This window comes from Mugil cephalus, chromosome 22 (genome assembly GCF_022458985.1).
Source record: "Mugil cephalus isolate CIBA_MC_2020 chromosome 22, CIBA_Mcephalus_1.1, whole genome shotgun sequence".
Lineage (NCBI taxonomy): Eukaryota > Metazoa > Chordata > Actinopteri > Mugiliformes > Mugilidae > Mugil > Mugil cephalus.
In genome coordinates, this window is record NC_061791.1 from 16,755,651 (window position 1) to 16,772,185 (window position 16,535).

Genomic DNA, 16,535 nt, shown 5'->3' on the forward strand with positions numbered 1-16,535 from the left:
TCTTACTAATTTAATTTGTTGAAGAAACTTGGAATTCAGCCTAAAAGACTTAATTTCTTGATTTTAAGATCACGTTTAGTTGAACGTTCACTTCTCCCCAACAGCGGAAGTAAGTCCTTTTTATAGCTATACTGAAAAATTGGTTGTACAATTTGCCATGAAGACGTGACACGACGTTTTTTCATCCAGTAACTGTCCATTTTGATTTTCTCTAAAAGGTTCGAGTATTTTAGTATATTATGACATCTTTTATCATGTATTCTATTGAATAACAGAAAGCAGAAGTGTTTTTAAATGTTTCATGCGTTAGTTATTTAGTCCTAACTAGCAAACTGTTTTATATTAAGTAAGTTTTAAAACTTTTGTGACATTTGGTTTGGCTTACAGCAATAACATAACTTAAAAAGTTCATCCTGTGTAATATGATAAACGTTTTCATATTACAACAATGTGTTTGGTGTTCACAGGTTGTGGAAATATCTCACAGCTATGGGACAGGAACATTCTAAAGTTCAAGGCGACCAAACACCTTCTCCTCGTAAGATATTTTGAATATTATAGAGAAATGTTAAAGTGATATAGATATGAATTAAATACAATGAATGCTTTCAAATATGACTTATAAAATGTTACATATAAATAACATCTTGTTGACTTGGCTTGGCAGTTTTGGGGCAAGAATGGAGGAACATATCTTGGGGGTGAGTGTTGAGGGTGTGAAGCCTCACCATTGCTCAGTAGCTTTTGTCACAAAATAGGCTTTCCAGGCTAGACTAGTCTAGTCTATTTTATATTGCAAATTTGAGAGTGATAACAAGGAGACGGGCTGCTCAGGTTTACAGCCTTTTTTAGTGGGTCGTGCTAAGTGAGACTACATTACTATCAACAAGATAATCAGTTCGTGCCAAAGAACAATGAGGGTGTCATTAACATAGGGGTTAGTCTGTTCATTTTCTTGAATAATGTGTATGAAGCACTAAAACAGATAGAAAGTCTGAAATGCTAGAAAATACAAATTCAGCTAATGTGTGCGTGAGTTTCTCTGTGTGAAGGAATGCGTGTCATCTTTTTCTTGCAGTTGATGATAAGACTCCTTAGTCACAGTTTGTCACTAACTGCAGTGTAATATCATTAAAAGTAAAGTAAAAATGTGCATATGTGGATTTTTAGGCTTTAAGTGCAAAATAGATCATAATTTAATCTTCTAATTTAACAGTCAGAGAGAGAGTAATCTTCAGTGGGTGAGAGACTATCAGCCTCATAAAGACGTCCAACATCTCAGAATTCTGCTTCATGGACCACCAGGTGCTGGGAAGTCCAGCTTCATCAACACTGTGGACAGTGTCCTAAAAGGCAGAATTGCAGCTCGAGCTTTGGCGGAAACAAACTGTGCCGTCAGCTTCACTAAAAGAGTATGACAACGTTTTTGTTTGTACTAATCAATTTAGAATGATACAGGGAAGGATTGATTTTCTGGCCCACTGTTAAAAGGTTTTATGAAAATACGAATCTCCAGAATTCAGTAACAAATAGTAGTAATACAATTAGTGTGAAAATCACAGAGCAGCTAAACTATTTGGGGCCATTGACACATGGTACTGTTGTCACAATAACTTCTTTTAAATTTGCAGTATAGATGCTATAAAATCCAGAAAGATCGACCGGGGACCTTTTACCCCTTAGTCTTCAGTGACACCATGGGTCTCGAGAAGAGCTCTACCAGAGGAGTTAGAGTGGAAGACGTCAAACTGGCCATTATGGGACACGTGAAAGAAGGTTACAAGGTACAATAACTACAGTATGTGACCATTATCAGATATTAAGAAAATCACTTTTCACAGAAGGTTTTTACTTGTGTAGAAAATAATATAACCGTTTACATGCTAAAAATTCTTTTCTTTTTTCTAGTTCAATACCAGCTCATCCTTGGCTGAAAGTGATCATGACTACAACTGAGATTCAGACCAAAATGACAAGGTTCATGTTTTGGTTTGTGTTATTCCTGCCAGCACTCTGACCATAATAGATCCAGAGTCTGTATCAAAGATGAGGGACATCAGAGAAGCAGCCAGTGACAAAGGTGAGAGAATGTGTAGTTTTTTAAAGAGCTGTAATTGTTTCACAGTCTCTTATTTCAGATAGCAGGAAACTAACATTAACTGTCAGCTGTGGTTTCTACTCTGTTCTCTCAGGGATTCCCCAGATCGCTATTCTCACCAAAATCGATGAAGCCTATCCTGAAGTGAAGGAAGATATAAAGAATGTCTATAAGAGCAAGCAGCTGAAGAATCACGTATGTTTGAAGTGTTTTTTCATCAGCTTGTAATGAATTCACTTATTTAGTAATGTCTTTATTGTGGCACAAAAATCTAACATTTTTCTTGAATCACATTTTGTTCACACACAGATGGAACAAGTGAGTGTGGTGCTGGGTATCCCAATGAACTGCATCTTTCCAGTGAAGAACTACCACTCAGAAATCGATACAAATGCCGACATAGATTCACTGATACTGAGCGCACTGAAGAAAATCATTGACTATGGAGAAGACTACCTGAATGACAATTAACCAATACTATTGCAACACGTTCAGGTATAGAGTATAGAGATAGATAATGTAAGCACATTACAGTAAGTCACTTTTTAGGTAGTGATGGTTTGTTATCACATTGTGATTTTATCTTATACATTCAACCAAACCTTCAACCTCTGTTGTTTCTCCTTTAGCAATAGAGAGAGTATATGAAAAGTTTTGGAGTTTTAAATTTATTTTTTTTACTCTGGAAGGCTTTAAGTATTTCTAAGACTGCAAAAAATACTGGAATCCTGAGTAAGTGCAGACATATCCTGAATCAAACAACATTACTGTACACTAATCTTACCATACTTGATCTACTGTGTTTAAATATGGGGGAACACATGCAGGGGAAATTTACAAAGGACAGGTGCATTACAAAAAAAAGGACGGAAAGGATAACAAATCATGCTGGGTATCTCGGTCACACTAATCCTCTCTTTGTTAAATCACAGACTTCAAAATTTATGGACTTGGTTAAAGTCACATTAGTATTATTTAATGTGAAAAAACAACATGCTTCCTGAAAACATTCAAAATTGTTGCAAAATGGAGAAATGGGCTATGTACAGCTCTTAAAAGCATGCGCATATCAGTTTGTGGAGTCAGTCTGTGGAATGGTTTGGAAAGAGAAATCAAATACAGTACAAGTATAACAGTATATATAATCATATAATAATAATCAATAATCATAAAAATGACCTCTAATCAACTATTTTTAAATGAACAATTGTAGAAGGTTCATTATATTTTTGTTGATTATATAAAACATGTTAAAAAAGAAACTTTGATGTTAATTTTGCTCTATATAATTTGTGAAGAAGCACTTTTGCTCTCTAACAAACAATTTATTTCTGGATCAAGATTGTTCTATTTTTTTATTCCTATATTTGTTTTGTTCCTATATGTTGGGAGATTAATTTGAGCAATAAACAATAAATCAATTAAACGCAAATAATCTGCACATAATTTGAGTGAAGTTTGAGTCAGTTAACAATAGATCTAAAAAGTACACGTAGTCGCACGCCACATTGTCATGCATGTATGGTATTGTTGTGGCACAAATTACTTAGACATACAGTATGTAATGCTGTTCAGTTCTGATTTGATTATGATGTGTGGGCTACCATCTGAGTGAAATTACAGTGTATGGAAACTGCTAGAAACGAACACTCTTGCTGTTACTGATTGATTCAATGTTCCGTTTATGTATTTATTCCTGCTCTATTGTGTAACATTTCTCTATAATATCAATTTTTCATTATTTTGCATTATCATTAACGTACAGCATGCTGCCTGAAGTCACAAATTTAGTAGATCGGCGGGATTTTCTGTTTGTTTGCACTAGTCATGTTTTGCAAGGTTGAAGCTGAAGTTGTGTTTACACTGAGAGGGCCTAAAAGGCTTAGTTTGACCAGCTACGTTGTGTGTGAGTCATTGTTAAGCTAATCTTTGTTAAGTTAGCGTAGCATGTCGCATGCATCACACCGTGATGATAGTGTGATGATGGTGTCGTGCGTCAGCTCACATGACATCGCTGCATCCCGCTGAAAATGACATGCAACCTGCACGTAGTATGAGCAGCATTTGGGTTGCGTGAGTGTCTGTGACGGAGCCTGTTAAACATTTACCCCAGTAAATGTTTAACAGGCTCCGTCACAATCCATTATGTGTCCACGTATGTTTTTAAGAAACAAATTAATGCGAGAATTAATGTCTGTATATCTATAGCATGTTTTTTTTTTTTTTTTTCCCATCAGACAGTTAGTTTCTTAGTTTTTGTCAGCTATAAGAAAACTGCAACTAGCTGTGGTTGTCTTGGCCTGTCTAACATTACACCAGGAAGAGTTTTCAAAAATATTTAAATTGCAAAGCAGATGCCGCTAACAAAGGGCCTCTGGTGCTAACTCCATTACTCTGATCAAAGCCAATCAGTTAACACTTGATGTGGTTACCTTGGAGCCCAAAGTGGATTCATTCTCAAACCAAGGATGTCATTTGTGTGGGCAGTGGTGATGAGAAGAACACGACTTAAACTCAAAAGCAGAAAATCAAGAATGAAAGCAAGAAGGACAAGATGAAACAAAAGTTACAAGAAAACATGCACTCCCATCTCCCTCTCGCCAATGTAATAATACTCCAAGATATTCAGCCTTAATCGACGTTTCACAAGCGTCCTGTGCAACAGATGCACGTTTGCAAATAAAAACTGCTTACAAAACAATTACATAACATTAACTACAGAGAAGGTGGTAATTCAGTTTTGACTGGATTACCACAGAGCCATTCTTAAACAAAACCTGTGATAAACTTAACCAAAGTATTGTTTACTCCCTTCCTTCTGCCTGGGCTCAGATTTTAAACAGGTTTGGCGGCAGATTTTGTGTATTGGGGGCTATTGTGCAAGCGCTAGGGGCAAGTCCTCTCACAAACTGTTTGCATACAGGGCGGGACACCGCCTGCTAAAAAGTGAGCCCTCCCTCCCACGATAACTTTTCGCGCTGTGAAGCAGGTACTCGCGGCGCCAAACGTCTCCCCCCACCTCCTCTTCCTCCTCCATCCCATCCGTCTGCTGCCTCAGCCGCAGAGCTAATTACAGCCATCCGCAGAGACAAAGGGCCTAGGTGTCATGATCAGGTATTAATAGCGGGTATCTAGGCGAAGGGCTTCTCTGCTTCACCGCGGCGTCAGCGTAGAAGAGTGAGGGGACAAGCTGGTACTAGCCAAAGCGCACAGCTGGAAGTCAGAGATCATCTATGAAGGCAACCAATCACGCGTTTTAAAACTCACACCGAGTCCCCTCTTAAAATTCTTCCAATCATTTTAAGTCGTTTAAAGAAAGAAACACGACTTGCTGCGATTGCGAAATTTTGCGTCAATTAATTTCTACATTATGGGGAAAAAAACGTAAGTTACTTTGAATGGAAATTTCTCCATCCCAGTTTGGCGTGGCATTCTCAATATACCCAACTTGAACAGTGTAAAATATTCTGTCGTGATTTTTTTTTTTTGGCAAATAAACAACTGTTTAAAATAAGTCACAACTTTCCCCGCCCAGATTTGTGGTCCTGTACTCAAAAATAGGTCAGAGTGAGCCCTCCTTATTTTCACTCCCCCTCTCCCTCGCGCCTGGACAGAGCGCGCCGGTTGCCCCGCCAACACTACTACGGAGTCGTGGGCGTGGCCTTCCGCCCAATCGCTGACGCTAAGGCGAGCGACAGCGATGATTAGCTGGAGTCGCGTGACGCAGTCAACCTCAGGGCCGCTGATTGGCTGGAGCGACCCAGCTGCTCGAGAGCGCCAGAAAACAAGCTTGAGCGGGTGATGCGCGAATGTCTCTGGGACAGTAGGCAGCAGTCCGCTCCGCTCATCGGACAGGAATCTGGGGGTAGACTGAGGAGAACTGTCCGCCTATTTGAAGAGGGAAATAATCCGCTATGTTGGGTTGAAGAAACTGCACGCGGCGACAAATCTGGAAGGACGGTACAAGGAGACGACGCGTTGGGATATTTCATTCATTTATTCATTCATTCATTCATTGGCTAAGAAAGGTGAAGGTATGTGCTTTCCCTCCAGTGGCTTCCTGCTTTCTGTAATGATATGCTGCTCAGCTGAGCTAAGAAGCTAATTAAAGTTATATTAGCCTAACGGATTGTAAATAAATAGTAGTAATATCATGTGTCTTCGGTCGTGGCCTGAGCTACTGTTAAATGTGCGTATTTTATGACTAATATGCGTGAATTTACCCTTGACTAGGGTAAGAACGATAAGGACACGTCTTACATCTTTAAATTAAAATTATTTATTGACAACATGTAATAGCCCCTTTAGCTCTGAGCTTAGTACATCAGGAAACGTTATGATAGCATTTAATAAAGTATGGAGTTGGAGGGAGGAGGGACTGGAGCGAAGCTAACTTGCTAAAGGCTAGTTAGCTCATGTTCTTTGCGCCAAATCCAGATGACCCCCAGACTGGGTTATGTGTACTCACTAATGTTTTTAACGACACTATTCGTCCCGCAGGGGTGTTAGTCTGATGATCAATGTCTGATTTTTTACGTGTGTATTTTCTTTTAACTACAGTTCTCCCAAATGGAAGTTGAATGTCTCGCACTGAAAGACCTCTCCAGTCCCAGGAGAAGTTTCACGGTGGAGCCAGGGGAGGATGGGGGCCAAAGTGAACAAAAGGTAGGGTTAAAGTGCACTGCTGTTTGGTCTTGAGGTGTGGGGAGCTGCAGTATCTGGCTAATCAGACAGATGTTCAGATCTTCATTTCTTGTTTAAAATGTATGTCTTAGGTCTGACTGTGCTCTAGACAACATCAGACGTACTAAACAGAACACTTTGACATTTTGATTCATAGCAAACTCATTTACAGTGATTAAATCCATTCATTTAATCAAGGATGAAGATCAAACAGGATTACCGGATGTTGCTTTTTAATGTTTTACTCCAAAAATGGTACATGTAAATGTCAGAGACCTTAATTAAACGTTTAGAACACGACTACAGATCTCACTAACAAATAAACTGTTTCTATCACAGGAAAATATATACACAGAGAGGAGAAGAACCACGCCTCTGAAAGCTGCAGAGTCCAACATCCCGGCCGTGTTAATTAACAGACCCGACCTGGCCCACATCACCCCCATCAAACACACAACTCCGGCCGAGCCCTGGACGCCAACATCCAACCTGAAGATGCTGATCAGCGCGGCTAGCCCCGACATCCGGGACAGAGAGATGAAAAAGGTGCTTTTTAGACCGATGGAGAACGACAAAGAGCAGCCGACAAGCCCCAGCGCTGTGGTGGTGGAGGAGGCGGAAGTGGATGATTCTTGTCAGGTAGGTGAAATGGGAAATGTTACCCGCCAATACATAATCTTTGCACATTTACACAGGCTTCAAAAAGTAGCCGTAGTAGTTCTTCGAGTTTTTCATTTAGTTCAGTGTGGCGGGGAGAAAGGGGTTACACTGCAGTTATTGTTTCTTGGTTTCATTAAGGAAGGAAGGAACCCAGACTGTATTAAGTCTGGGGTGAACACTGTTTTGCCCCAGTTTACTCACATCAGCAGCTGTTTCAAGGAAGTGATTTTTATAAACACAAATACAATGGCCTGGTTATGGCAAAAAATAAAGCCATGTTGTGTATAATATAGCAGAATTAAAATAAATTAACAGGCTTTTGCAGTTGTTATTACTTTACCCTGGCTTTCAGACAATATAAAAAGAAAAGACAGATATGCCCCCCTCTAAAATATACTCCATTACAGATGTTTTGTTAATAGTTTTAGGTATAAACAGAGAATAAATCATCTGAAGACCAGCTCGACTGTGACCCTGAATGACGTTAATGCAGGGAAACGGCACCAAAGTCTGTTTGAAAATGTGTCCGATTAGTATTAGAGCATCATGTTTAATGTTCATTTTTCTGTCGTCCAGTTTGAAGCTGTGGATGAAGAAGACGACTCAGAGAAGAAGCCGAGCAGGAAGCAGAAAAGTCTGGGTCTCCTTTGCCAGAAGTTTTTAGCTCTTTACCCAGACTACCCACCACTTCACAGCTCCATCTGGATCTCACTGGATGAGGTGGCAACCAATCTGGGTAAGAACGGGTAAAAGAGGCTGGACACGGAGGATATTCATGACTGGAATTAGGCCTAGGCTGTGACTGGGTCTTTATTGTAAATACCTCACGGGAGCGGGAAGATAATGATAGCAGCTAAGCTGTGTTTCATGAGGATTATGATTTTTTATTTAATGGAACTTAGGGAGGGTTGCTATGGAGATGTAGACATACTAATTGCAAGGGTGCTGAGCTGCACTTTGAGGAAATTATCATGAGCGTATTCAGAGTTTAATCAAAATGTGAGCACTGATTGTCATTTCTCTGCTCTCCACTTAACTGTAGGAGTGGAGCGGCGGCGTATTTACGACATTGTGAACGTGCTGGAGTCGCTCATGATTGTGGGCCGGATGGCCAAGAACAGCTACACCTGGTACGGCCGTCAGCGTCTGGAGGCCACGCTGGAGGACCTGCAGCGGAAGGGCAGGGAGCAAGGCTATCACCTCCAGATGGAGATGGCCACTGAAGCCAGGGAGGCCGGAGCGGCCCGCGACGACGATGGAGGGGAGGGGGACCCCGGCAACGGTAATAAACAGTCTTTAGAATTAGCACTAATAAAAGCATGTCCTTTAATTTGCAGCGCTTTTACTGCCGGCCTTTCACCGCCGGACGCTTCAACGGCAGCGATAAAGGAGCCAAAGTTTATTGTGACAGTTATAAGAAAGGAGCATCGGTTATATCATCAGTTAAATGTTGTACGTGTCACGATTAAGTGTTGGTTTCATTTCAAGAGCAGCTGCCATCAGATGAACTCTGTGGCCAAACAGAGCCTTAAGCCCACAGGAATGGATACAAGCCTGGTTTCCATAGTGCCTCTCTGTAAACTCACAGCGCTTGTCATTAACAGTGTTTGTTGACTTGGCAATGTGACTGCACAATAGCACTCATGACAAAGAGTTAGGTTACCAAGGGGAAGCCAGGTGACATGATTTGATATCAGAGAGGTGGTTAGTGGAGCTTGTGTCTGGTTACGGTGAATGCGTCAGCTGAATGGTTCCTTTGTAGTAGAATATTTTCACCTTAGCCCAGAATGAATTTCCCCAAGCTGCTGACTTGAAATGCAGAATGCAGCACAAGTTCTAAATATCATTTGTATATTTCCTCAGCCGGCATCAACAGGAAAGACAAATCTCTACGCATCATGAGCCAGAAGTTCGTCATGCTTTTCCTGGTCTCCAAGACTCAGACCGTCACTCTGGACGCAGCGGCAAAGATCCTCATTGAGGAGAGTCAGGACTCCTCAAGCCACAGCAAGTACAAAAGTAAGAAACCCAACAAGCGTCATTCTTGCTACTGAAATTATAATGGTCTCAAACTAAACATCCCAATCCTGTGTGTTCAGCTAAGGTACGACGTCTGTACGACATTGCCAACGTGCTGACCAGCCTGAACCTCATAAAGAAGGTCCATGTCAGAGAGGAGAGAGGCAGGAAGCCGGCCTTCAAGTGGCTCGGCCCGGTTGAATTCAGCAGCTCTGGAAGCGCTGGTGAGACTTCGAGACTTTACTGTGATAATTTAACCCCGAAACTGAACACAGTTTAAAATTCTTGTGTCATTTCTCTCCAAGTTGTCTTGGATCAAATAGTCCAGATGTGTTTTTAATCGGTACATTTGTCGTCCGTCTCGTTATAATTAACTGTAGGAAACCCTTTGAATGTAGCATCCATCTCCCAGCCTGAGCCCACGCAGGACTGCAGAAGAGCGAAGATGGCGCGCCACGCCTCCTTCAACGTCAGGCCGACTTCTGTGGCTGTCCAGCGGCAGGTCAGCTCTGCACCCAGCAGCCCACGACGTGAACTACTGGGTAAGGGGCGCTCTTATTTTGACGCTACCTAGTTCTCTGTGTCAGAGATTTGAGCATCAGAACATTTTTAATGCTCTGAGTAACATTTCGTTCCTTACGCCGTAGGTCTGTCAAACCAGCCTGTGGATTTTTCCAGGAGGTCCGTGAGCAACAGCGCAGTGTGTCGACTGCAGTTTGAAAATACCACTGAGTGAGTTAAAACACACACGCACACAAACTCTACTGTTTCTACCTTTGTGAGCGTGTTAAACTGGCCTTTGTAGCCTTAACAGGATTTAACCCTCGAACAGTTTATAGTTTTCCATGCACAATTGTCCCCCAAAACCTAATAAATAAAACTACACACTCACCCTCACGGGCAACACACTCTGCGAACGCCCTCACATCCACTAGCTTTGGATTTATCTGCAGTCACCCGCCACAGATTTACCGCCAGAGAATTTACAGCACGCGGTAGCTCATTCCGCTAACCTCTGCCAGCGCAGACCATCAGTGTTATTGATGAAGAGAATCCACCTCAGCTGCCTGTGAGAAGGTTAAACGGCCTCAGAGCTGCTTAAAAATCAAGTACAAGCCATTTGCCGCTGCAGTCAGCCATTTTCCAGCGAGGGTCGTACAATCACATCCACGAGATTATTAGTTTTCACGCGTACGACATTAGAGTTACTCATGTTGTCAAGTTAGCAAGATGCCACGGAGTCTTGATTTGGATCCTCTGGTCTGCATCGTATTCTAAAGTGTTGGCTGACGTGTTTCGCTTTAGGAGCAAACTGCTGTTGATATGAATAGTTTTCGTCTCGCATGAACGCGTTGGCTCCTCAGATGGAGCATATAGTAGTTCGTGTTATTTCCCGCTATGCGGTAAAGCAGCTTTCTGCCAAACCACAGCTCCCTCCAGGCTGTAGCTGTTAAGTGTTTCTAAGCCAGTGAAATAATAGGACCTGGAGGAGGGTGCGCATGAAGCAGGGGGGGAAAAAATGCACGTGGGGCTGTGGTAGCCCACCGAATAAGAGCAGAGGAGTTCTGGTCGGGAGGCGGCCCGTTTAAAATCTGCACATCAGCATCATAGAGCATAGAGACACACAACTCCTTTTCCAGGGGTCCAGGAACCATGTGGGAACTTCAAGCCGAGTGCACCAACCAGACTAAACTCTGGTACCTTTTTTTCTTTTCCCCAGCTGCCGTCCCGGCGTGCCGCCGAAGACCGAGCTCAGACTGAGCAGCAGCAGCAGCCCCATGCACCCATCCTCCCCCCACCACGCCCTCCTCGCACCTCACCTCCACTCGGAGCACGTCTTCGGTTCCTCTCCCCACTGCTTGGCCTACCTGCCCAGCCTGTCCCAGCCCTCCGTGGTCATGCTGTACAGGGCGTCCGACAAGCCGGACCAGCTGCCCGAAGGTCAGAAGTCGGAGGCTGCGGAGGGGAGGAAAAGAAGGAGGGATGAAGAGGAGGAGGAGGAGGCGGTAGCGAAAAAGAAAGGAAATCCAGGGTCGGAGGAATGTTACAAGGTGAGGTGGCGTCTGATGGATTTGATATTTCATAGACGGGGAAATACTGATAGTGCTTTTGTTCCCGTTAATATTGAATTATTTGGTTCAGTGCATTAGTTTGATTGCATGCCGTCGTTTTTTCTCTCTTTAGTTTTAAATCCACTTAGGATCCTGTTAGTAATTCTGGTTAAACTGAATTTATAAAATATGATGCGCTCATTGATCGGGATAATTCATCACCGGTGTAATTAAAGAGTGTTCACATGTTAAATAGGATATTCGATCATTTTAATCAGGTTACAGTGTCCTATAAATTGAAACTTCATGACAAGGCGGTCTAAACTTAAGTGTTTTTAGAAGGGTTCATCAGGGGGCACATTACTGCTAATTCTTTTTTTTACATTTTGACAAACACTTTGCGACGACTCATTTTCACCTATGTCCACCAGCGGATTCATCCAGTGTTTGATTTTCTTTCCAGATGAGAGCTGCTGAACCCCAACGGGAAGAAGCGGAGCGTTCGCACACAGGCGACCTCGGGACTTCTCCCTGTCGCCCAGCAGGCCTCTCCAGAGAGCAGGCTGCCGGCGACGGTGCAGGCGGCAACGGCAGCGGAGAGCACGCCCAGCCGGCACACTACCTCTATGTGCCTAACAACGCAGGTAATGTACTGTCCAGATCCTCCGACGGTCCTCACATCGCAGACAAGGACACGCCCGAAACGTCTCAGCAAGAATTAGCAGATTGTCAGAGTCACGTGTATAATAAATGCTTTTTATAGAAACACACCTTTGATGCTGTAAGAGAGTGTAAGAGAGCGTCCAAGTCCAAAAGAACCGCAATGGCTTGCAACACTGATGTAGACCTCATTTATTAGGGTGCAGCAGATTAAACTGGAACTTAATAAGCACAGTTAAGTGAAACGCTAATATAACTAGTGTGGCAATTGCAAGTTGGAATATCAAGACTGACGCAACTGCTGTTTAATGTGCTTAGACAAAGCCCTGGCTATTTAGAAAGTCTATTAGAGAACACATATTTATGCCCTAAATTAACCTGTTTCTGATTGTGGTGGAGTTAGGCCAGGCAAACTGAAATTCACCCCCCCTGTGCTCCGTGTCCTCCAGGAGTAAACGGCCTGAACCTCCTCCTCTCAGCCGGACAGGCACCGGCCGGTCTAGCACTTTCTTCCACCTTGGCCCTGCCCTACGTTCTGGTGCCGTCCCACTATCCCCTGGTGACCGGCAGTGTGCAGCAGCAAGGATCGGACCCTCAAGCCAACCTGAGCTTTAACCTGCCTGCCTTGATACCATCAGCCCACTTCATGGTGAGGCCGGCTCCTTACAGCGTGGCGGCGGCGGCGCCTGATGTCGGCAGGTTGCCCACTGTGACACCGTCCACTCCTGAACAGAGCAGGGTCTACGGGTCAGCAGCCGGAGCGACACATTCTCCCCCAGGGCCGCGGCAGAGCATCAGCATTAACACGCCAGAACCACTGGTAAGAGCTGAACACACTGACTCAGCTGTCTGATCTACAAGCACATCTTCATAGTATTAGGTGCTTTCAAAATGCCACAGCACTGCTTGACGTGAGAGCAAGTGTGGCATGTTTTTGCTTAATTTTCTCATCTTTTTCGATGTCACAGCAGTCCACGCCGAGTAATCTCCAGTCTATTTAAGAGGGATTAATGTTCGCAAAGGCCAATATAGCTTTACTCAAACAGAGTAGCTTGGTGGGGTGCTGGCCGGGGAATTAATGCAGCGTTATAAACACAGAGACGAGTCAGTGTCCATGGTGTAATGAGACATTAACCTGCAACGGCCTCTCTTCTCCACCCAGTCTGACTTTTGATTTGTAGAGTGACTTAGACTTGGACTTTAATGATCCACAAGGGAAATTGCTTGGTCACAGTAGCTTAGCTGTACATAAAAACACTAATGAAAACAACAAGAAATAAGACAGATAAAATAAAATCTCAGTATTATCTAGTACATAGGTCTTCCAACAGGGGATCCGTGACCCCCAGTGGTCCATGGAGGTACTGCAGGGGGCGTCAGAAAATCTTTGGTTGATTAGACATTTTTTTCTATCTATCTATCTATCTATCTATCTATCTATCTATCTATCTATTTATCTATCTATCTATCTACTGAGGGCAAAATGGCTGGTGATTCACTGTCCCTACTACATTTAGATATGTTTAAAATTAAAACTTTAATCTGTCAATTATTTTCTTTATCTGTGAACACACCAGTCGGGCCACCTTACTGTTTGAAAGAAGAATATTTAACCCGAATATTTGAACCTGTGTATTATTTAAATAGCTTAATTTCATGTTTGTAGATTGTCTCCAAACTTACATTACTCCATCTCTCTTCAGACTCCGCATACTCCCAAGGAACCTCCCGTGTCTTCTTCCAAGGCTTTCTTCCAGACTCCGGGAACTCTGGGAAGTGCGGTCAGCGCTGCTCTGGCTCCCAGAAAAAGAGGCTCAGCACAGAGGAGGCTGGACATTGGCCACCCTCCAACAGCCATCTGAAGAGATGGAGACTCGTGTCAAACGTGCTGTCTTAACACTCAGGTGTTGGTCCTAGAGTGGGGAAAAAAAAAGTGGTTTCTTGAGTGATTTATTTTCGTACTATTAAATTAAATGTAAAAGAAAAAAAAAATACATACACTTTAGCAAGGAGTGTTTGCTGAGGCCTAGAGTTAACGCTGTCCAGTCTCACATTTTGTAGTAGCAAGTGTCAAATTTTCAAAGGAGTTGTTCCGTTATTGGTCGTTATTGTTACTGGTTCACATGTGCCTCATGGTTAAATTATGGGACACGAGATTTCAGAGTGACTGACTGAAGAAGTATTGCCAATGCAGCAGTGCCCTCCTGTGATGGGAGTGGGTCACTGTCACCCCTTAATGTTCCCTCCCAGATATGATCAAGCTACCTAATTCCCCACCATTCGTGTATTATAGCCCAATTGCTATTTATATTTAAGTTAATATATGTTGATTACAGGGACTGTAATGGAACATCAATTGTTTTTATATATATACACTAAGTATATTTTCAAATGAATATTAAATTTGGAAGTAATTTCCCCCCCCGGATTCAGTTCCATTATCAAGGTGTGATAGGGAATCTGTTTGCTGCTGATCACCAATTTGAGATGACAGAATAGGACAATCCTCCCCTGGCTCATTTCAGACATTACTGTGAGAAAAAAAATAAATAAATCACTAAAGCCTTAAATGTTTACAGCCAACTAAGTATGTGAAGGCACAGTTCTCTGGTTTCTTAGTGAATTCATTCACTCAACAGGACAAAGGACATTAATGGTGCTGTGTGTGTGTTTTTGCTGAGAACTGTGTTGCTTTATGGTTAAACACCAAACCCTGGCGCTGTCACTTGTGACTAAAACGACAACGCTCTCAGGTACTTGAATATTAGCGACTGTGCTAGAATTGGATTTTGTGGAGATGTCAGTGTACTGTAAAGTTTCTTTTCCTTTTACACAGGAAACGCAGACTGAGCTTACTGTATATTTAACGTTTTGTTTTTAAGCACCATTCCACATTCATTCAGTCCGGTGCGACCACAGTGTGCTGTTTGGGGTCAAGTGCCTTGCTCGTAGGCACCTTGCAGGGAGGAGGGTGTTGTTGCCTTGAAACTGATTTTCTCAGGTTGTCCAAGACTTTGCATCAGCAACCTCGTAGTCCTAATCTCTCATGTTGGCTTAACCCAGCCAACGTCTCGGTGCTTTGTACAGGAATCATTCAGGAGAATTTAGCTACGTCACGCCAAAGGGTGTACAGATAATCCCCTCTGACCGGAGGATATGTAGTTATGAATGTACATTTTTACATTGCATTATGTCAGCATGTGTTGTCTTTACATCATATTCTATTCCATGTTTGTCGTGCAGAACGTTGAAAGCTGCTTTCCTGTTTTTCTTGCATCTTGTATCTGCTCAAAACCTGTTGCTGTTCCTCCACTGTAGCTCTGCTCTCTGTAGTTCTGGAACCGACTCTTATCTGTACGACTTCAATTAAAGTTGTAATGTACACACTACTTTCGCTGTGTGCGCTCTTTAATGTTGGCCAGTAGAAGTTTTGTTGCCATATGCAAAGCTTTAAAGTAACATATTTCATCAACTATCCTCCTAAAATAAAACAATATTAATTGAAAAAACTGTTCCATGGATGTTGGGGTAGCTTCAAAATATCTAATCATATAGTGTGCTCTCAAAAATTCTGTCCTATCGGATTAAATTGACTTTTCCCCCCAAACGATAATAAATATGTCACTTGTTTTATTCTTCATTTGTGAAAAAATGCACAAAGATGGCAAACCATATGTAGACACATTTGCAGATGGCTTCAGTTTACAAATGTACAGATGCTACCGGCAGCTCAGTCAGATTCAAAATGGCCCAGCAGATGGGAACAAGTTGTGCTACTGTGGTCAGATGACACACTTCATCTGTAACAGGACTCCCGTTATAGAGAGGCGAGCTCTGTTTTGTGCATTAAGCACTTTAACATATGATGGATCTGATGGTCAGGGTGAAACAGCAGCATGGTAACCACCGCCATTATAAACAATGATTAGAAACAAATTCCCATGTCAATCTGAAAAAGCAGGAAGGTGGTTAAAATTCAAATCACACATGCAGTGAGCTATTCTGCAAGCTAAGCCTATTGATCGTGAATGAAATCCCACAGCTGAAGAACACATTTAACACATCAAGTGGGATCTCGGGTTCAGATCAGGTCGAATGAGTCACAATTAAAACGTGACACCATCTGTGGGAGGATGGGAACATCTAGCTATCAACACTTTATATCAACACTAAAAGTCAGCCGAGGGGGTTGCTAATAGATCTCTTTGGCCCCTGTGACACATTTATGACAATGAAAACCACAGCAGATGGAGCAATTAACTTTATATAGATGGATAGTTTAGTATCTGCTCTGGCCACTTCAATAAAAAAGACAATTAGCTTTCACACATAGACAAATGTTATTCCAACCAGTTTGGTTATCC

General features: G+C 42.5%; 1 protein-coding gene and 1 pseudogene across 2 annotated transcripts; both read left to right on the forward strand.

Moving 5' to 3' along the window:
* The first annotated feature begins 34 nt into the window (after window positions 1-34).
* On the forward strand, window positions 35-3,519 carry LOC125000210 (annotated as a pseudogene).
* Window positions 3,520-5,921: 2,402 nt separating this feature from the next.
* Window positions 5,922-15,560, forward strand: e2f7 (E2F transcription factor 7). 2 transcript variants are annotated; one of them, XM_047574691.1, is made up of 13 exons: window positions 5,922-6,132; window positions 6,659-6,763; window positions 7,121-7,420; window positions 8,018-8,177; window positions 8,484-8,723; window positions 9,305-9,460; window positions 9,541-9,684; window positions 9,841-10,002; window positions 10,108-10,192; window positions 11,181-11,511; window positions 11,975-12,155; window positions 12,621-12,991; window positions 13,875-15,560. In XM_047574691.1, exons 2-13 carry the CDS (start codon window positions 6,668-6,670, stop codon window positions 14,031-14,033), a joined length of 2,385 nt encoding a protein of 794 aa, XP_047430647.1. In that variant the 5' UTR covers window positions 5,922-6,132; window positions 6,659-6,667; the 3' UTR covers window positions 14,034-15,560. The 2 variants fall into 2 exon arrangements, with proteins under 2 accessions (XP_047430647.1, XP_047430648.1); XM_047574692.1 differs by having other exon boundaries at window positions 5,922-6,126.
* The last annotated feature ends 975 nt before the right edge of the window (window positions 15,561-16,535 follow it).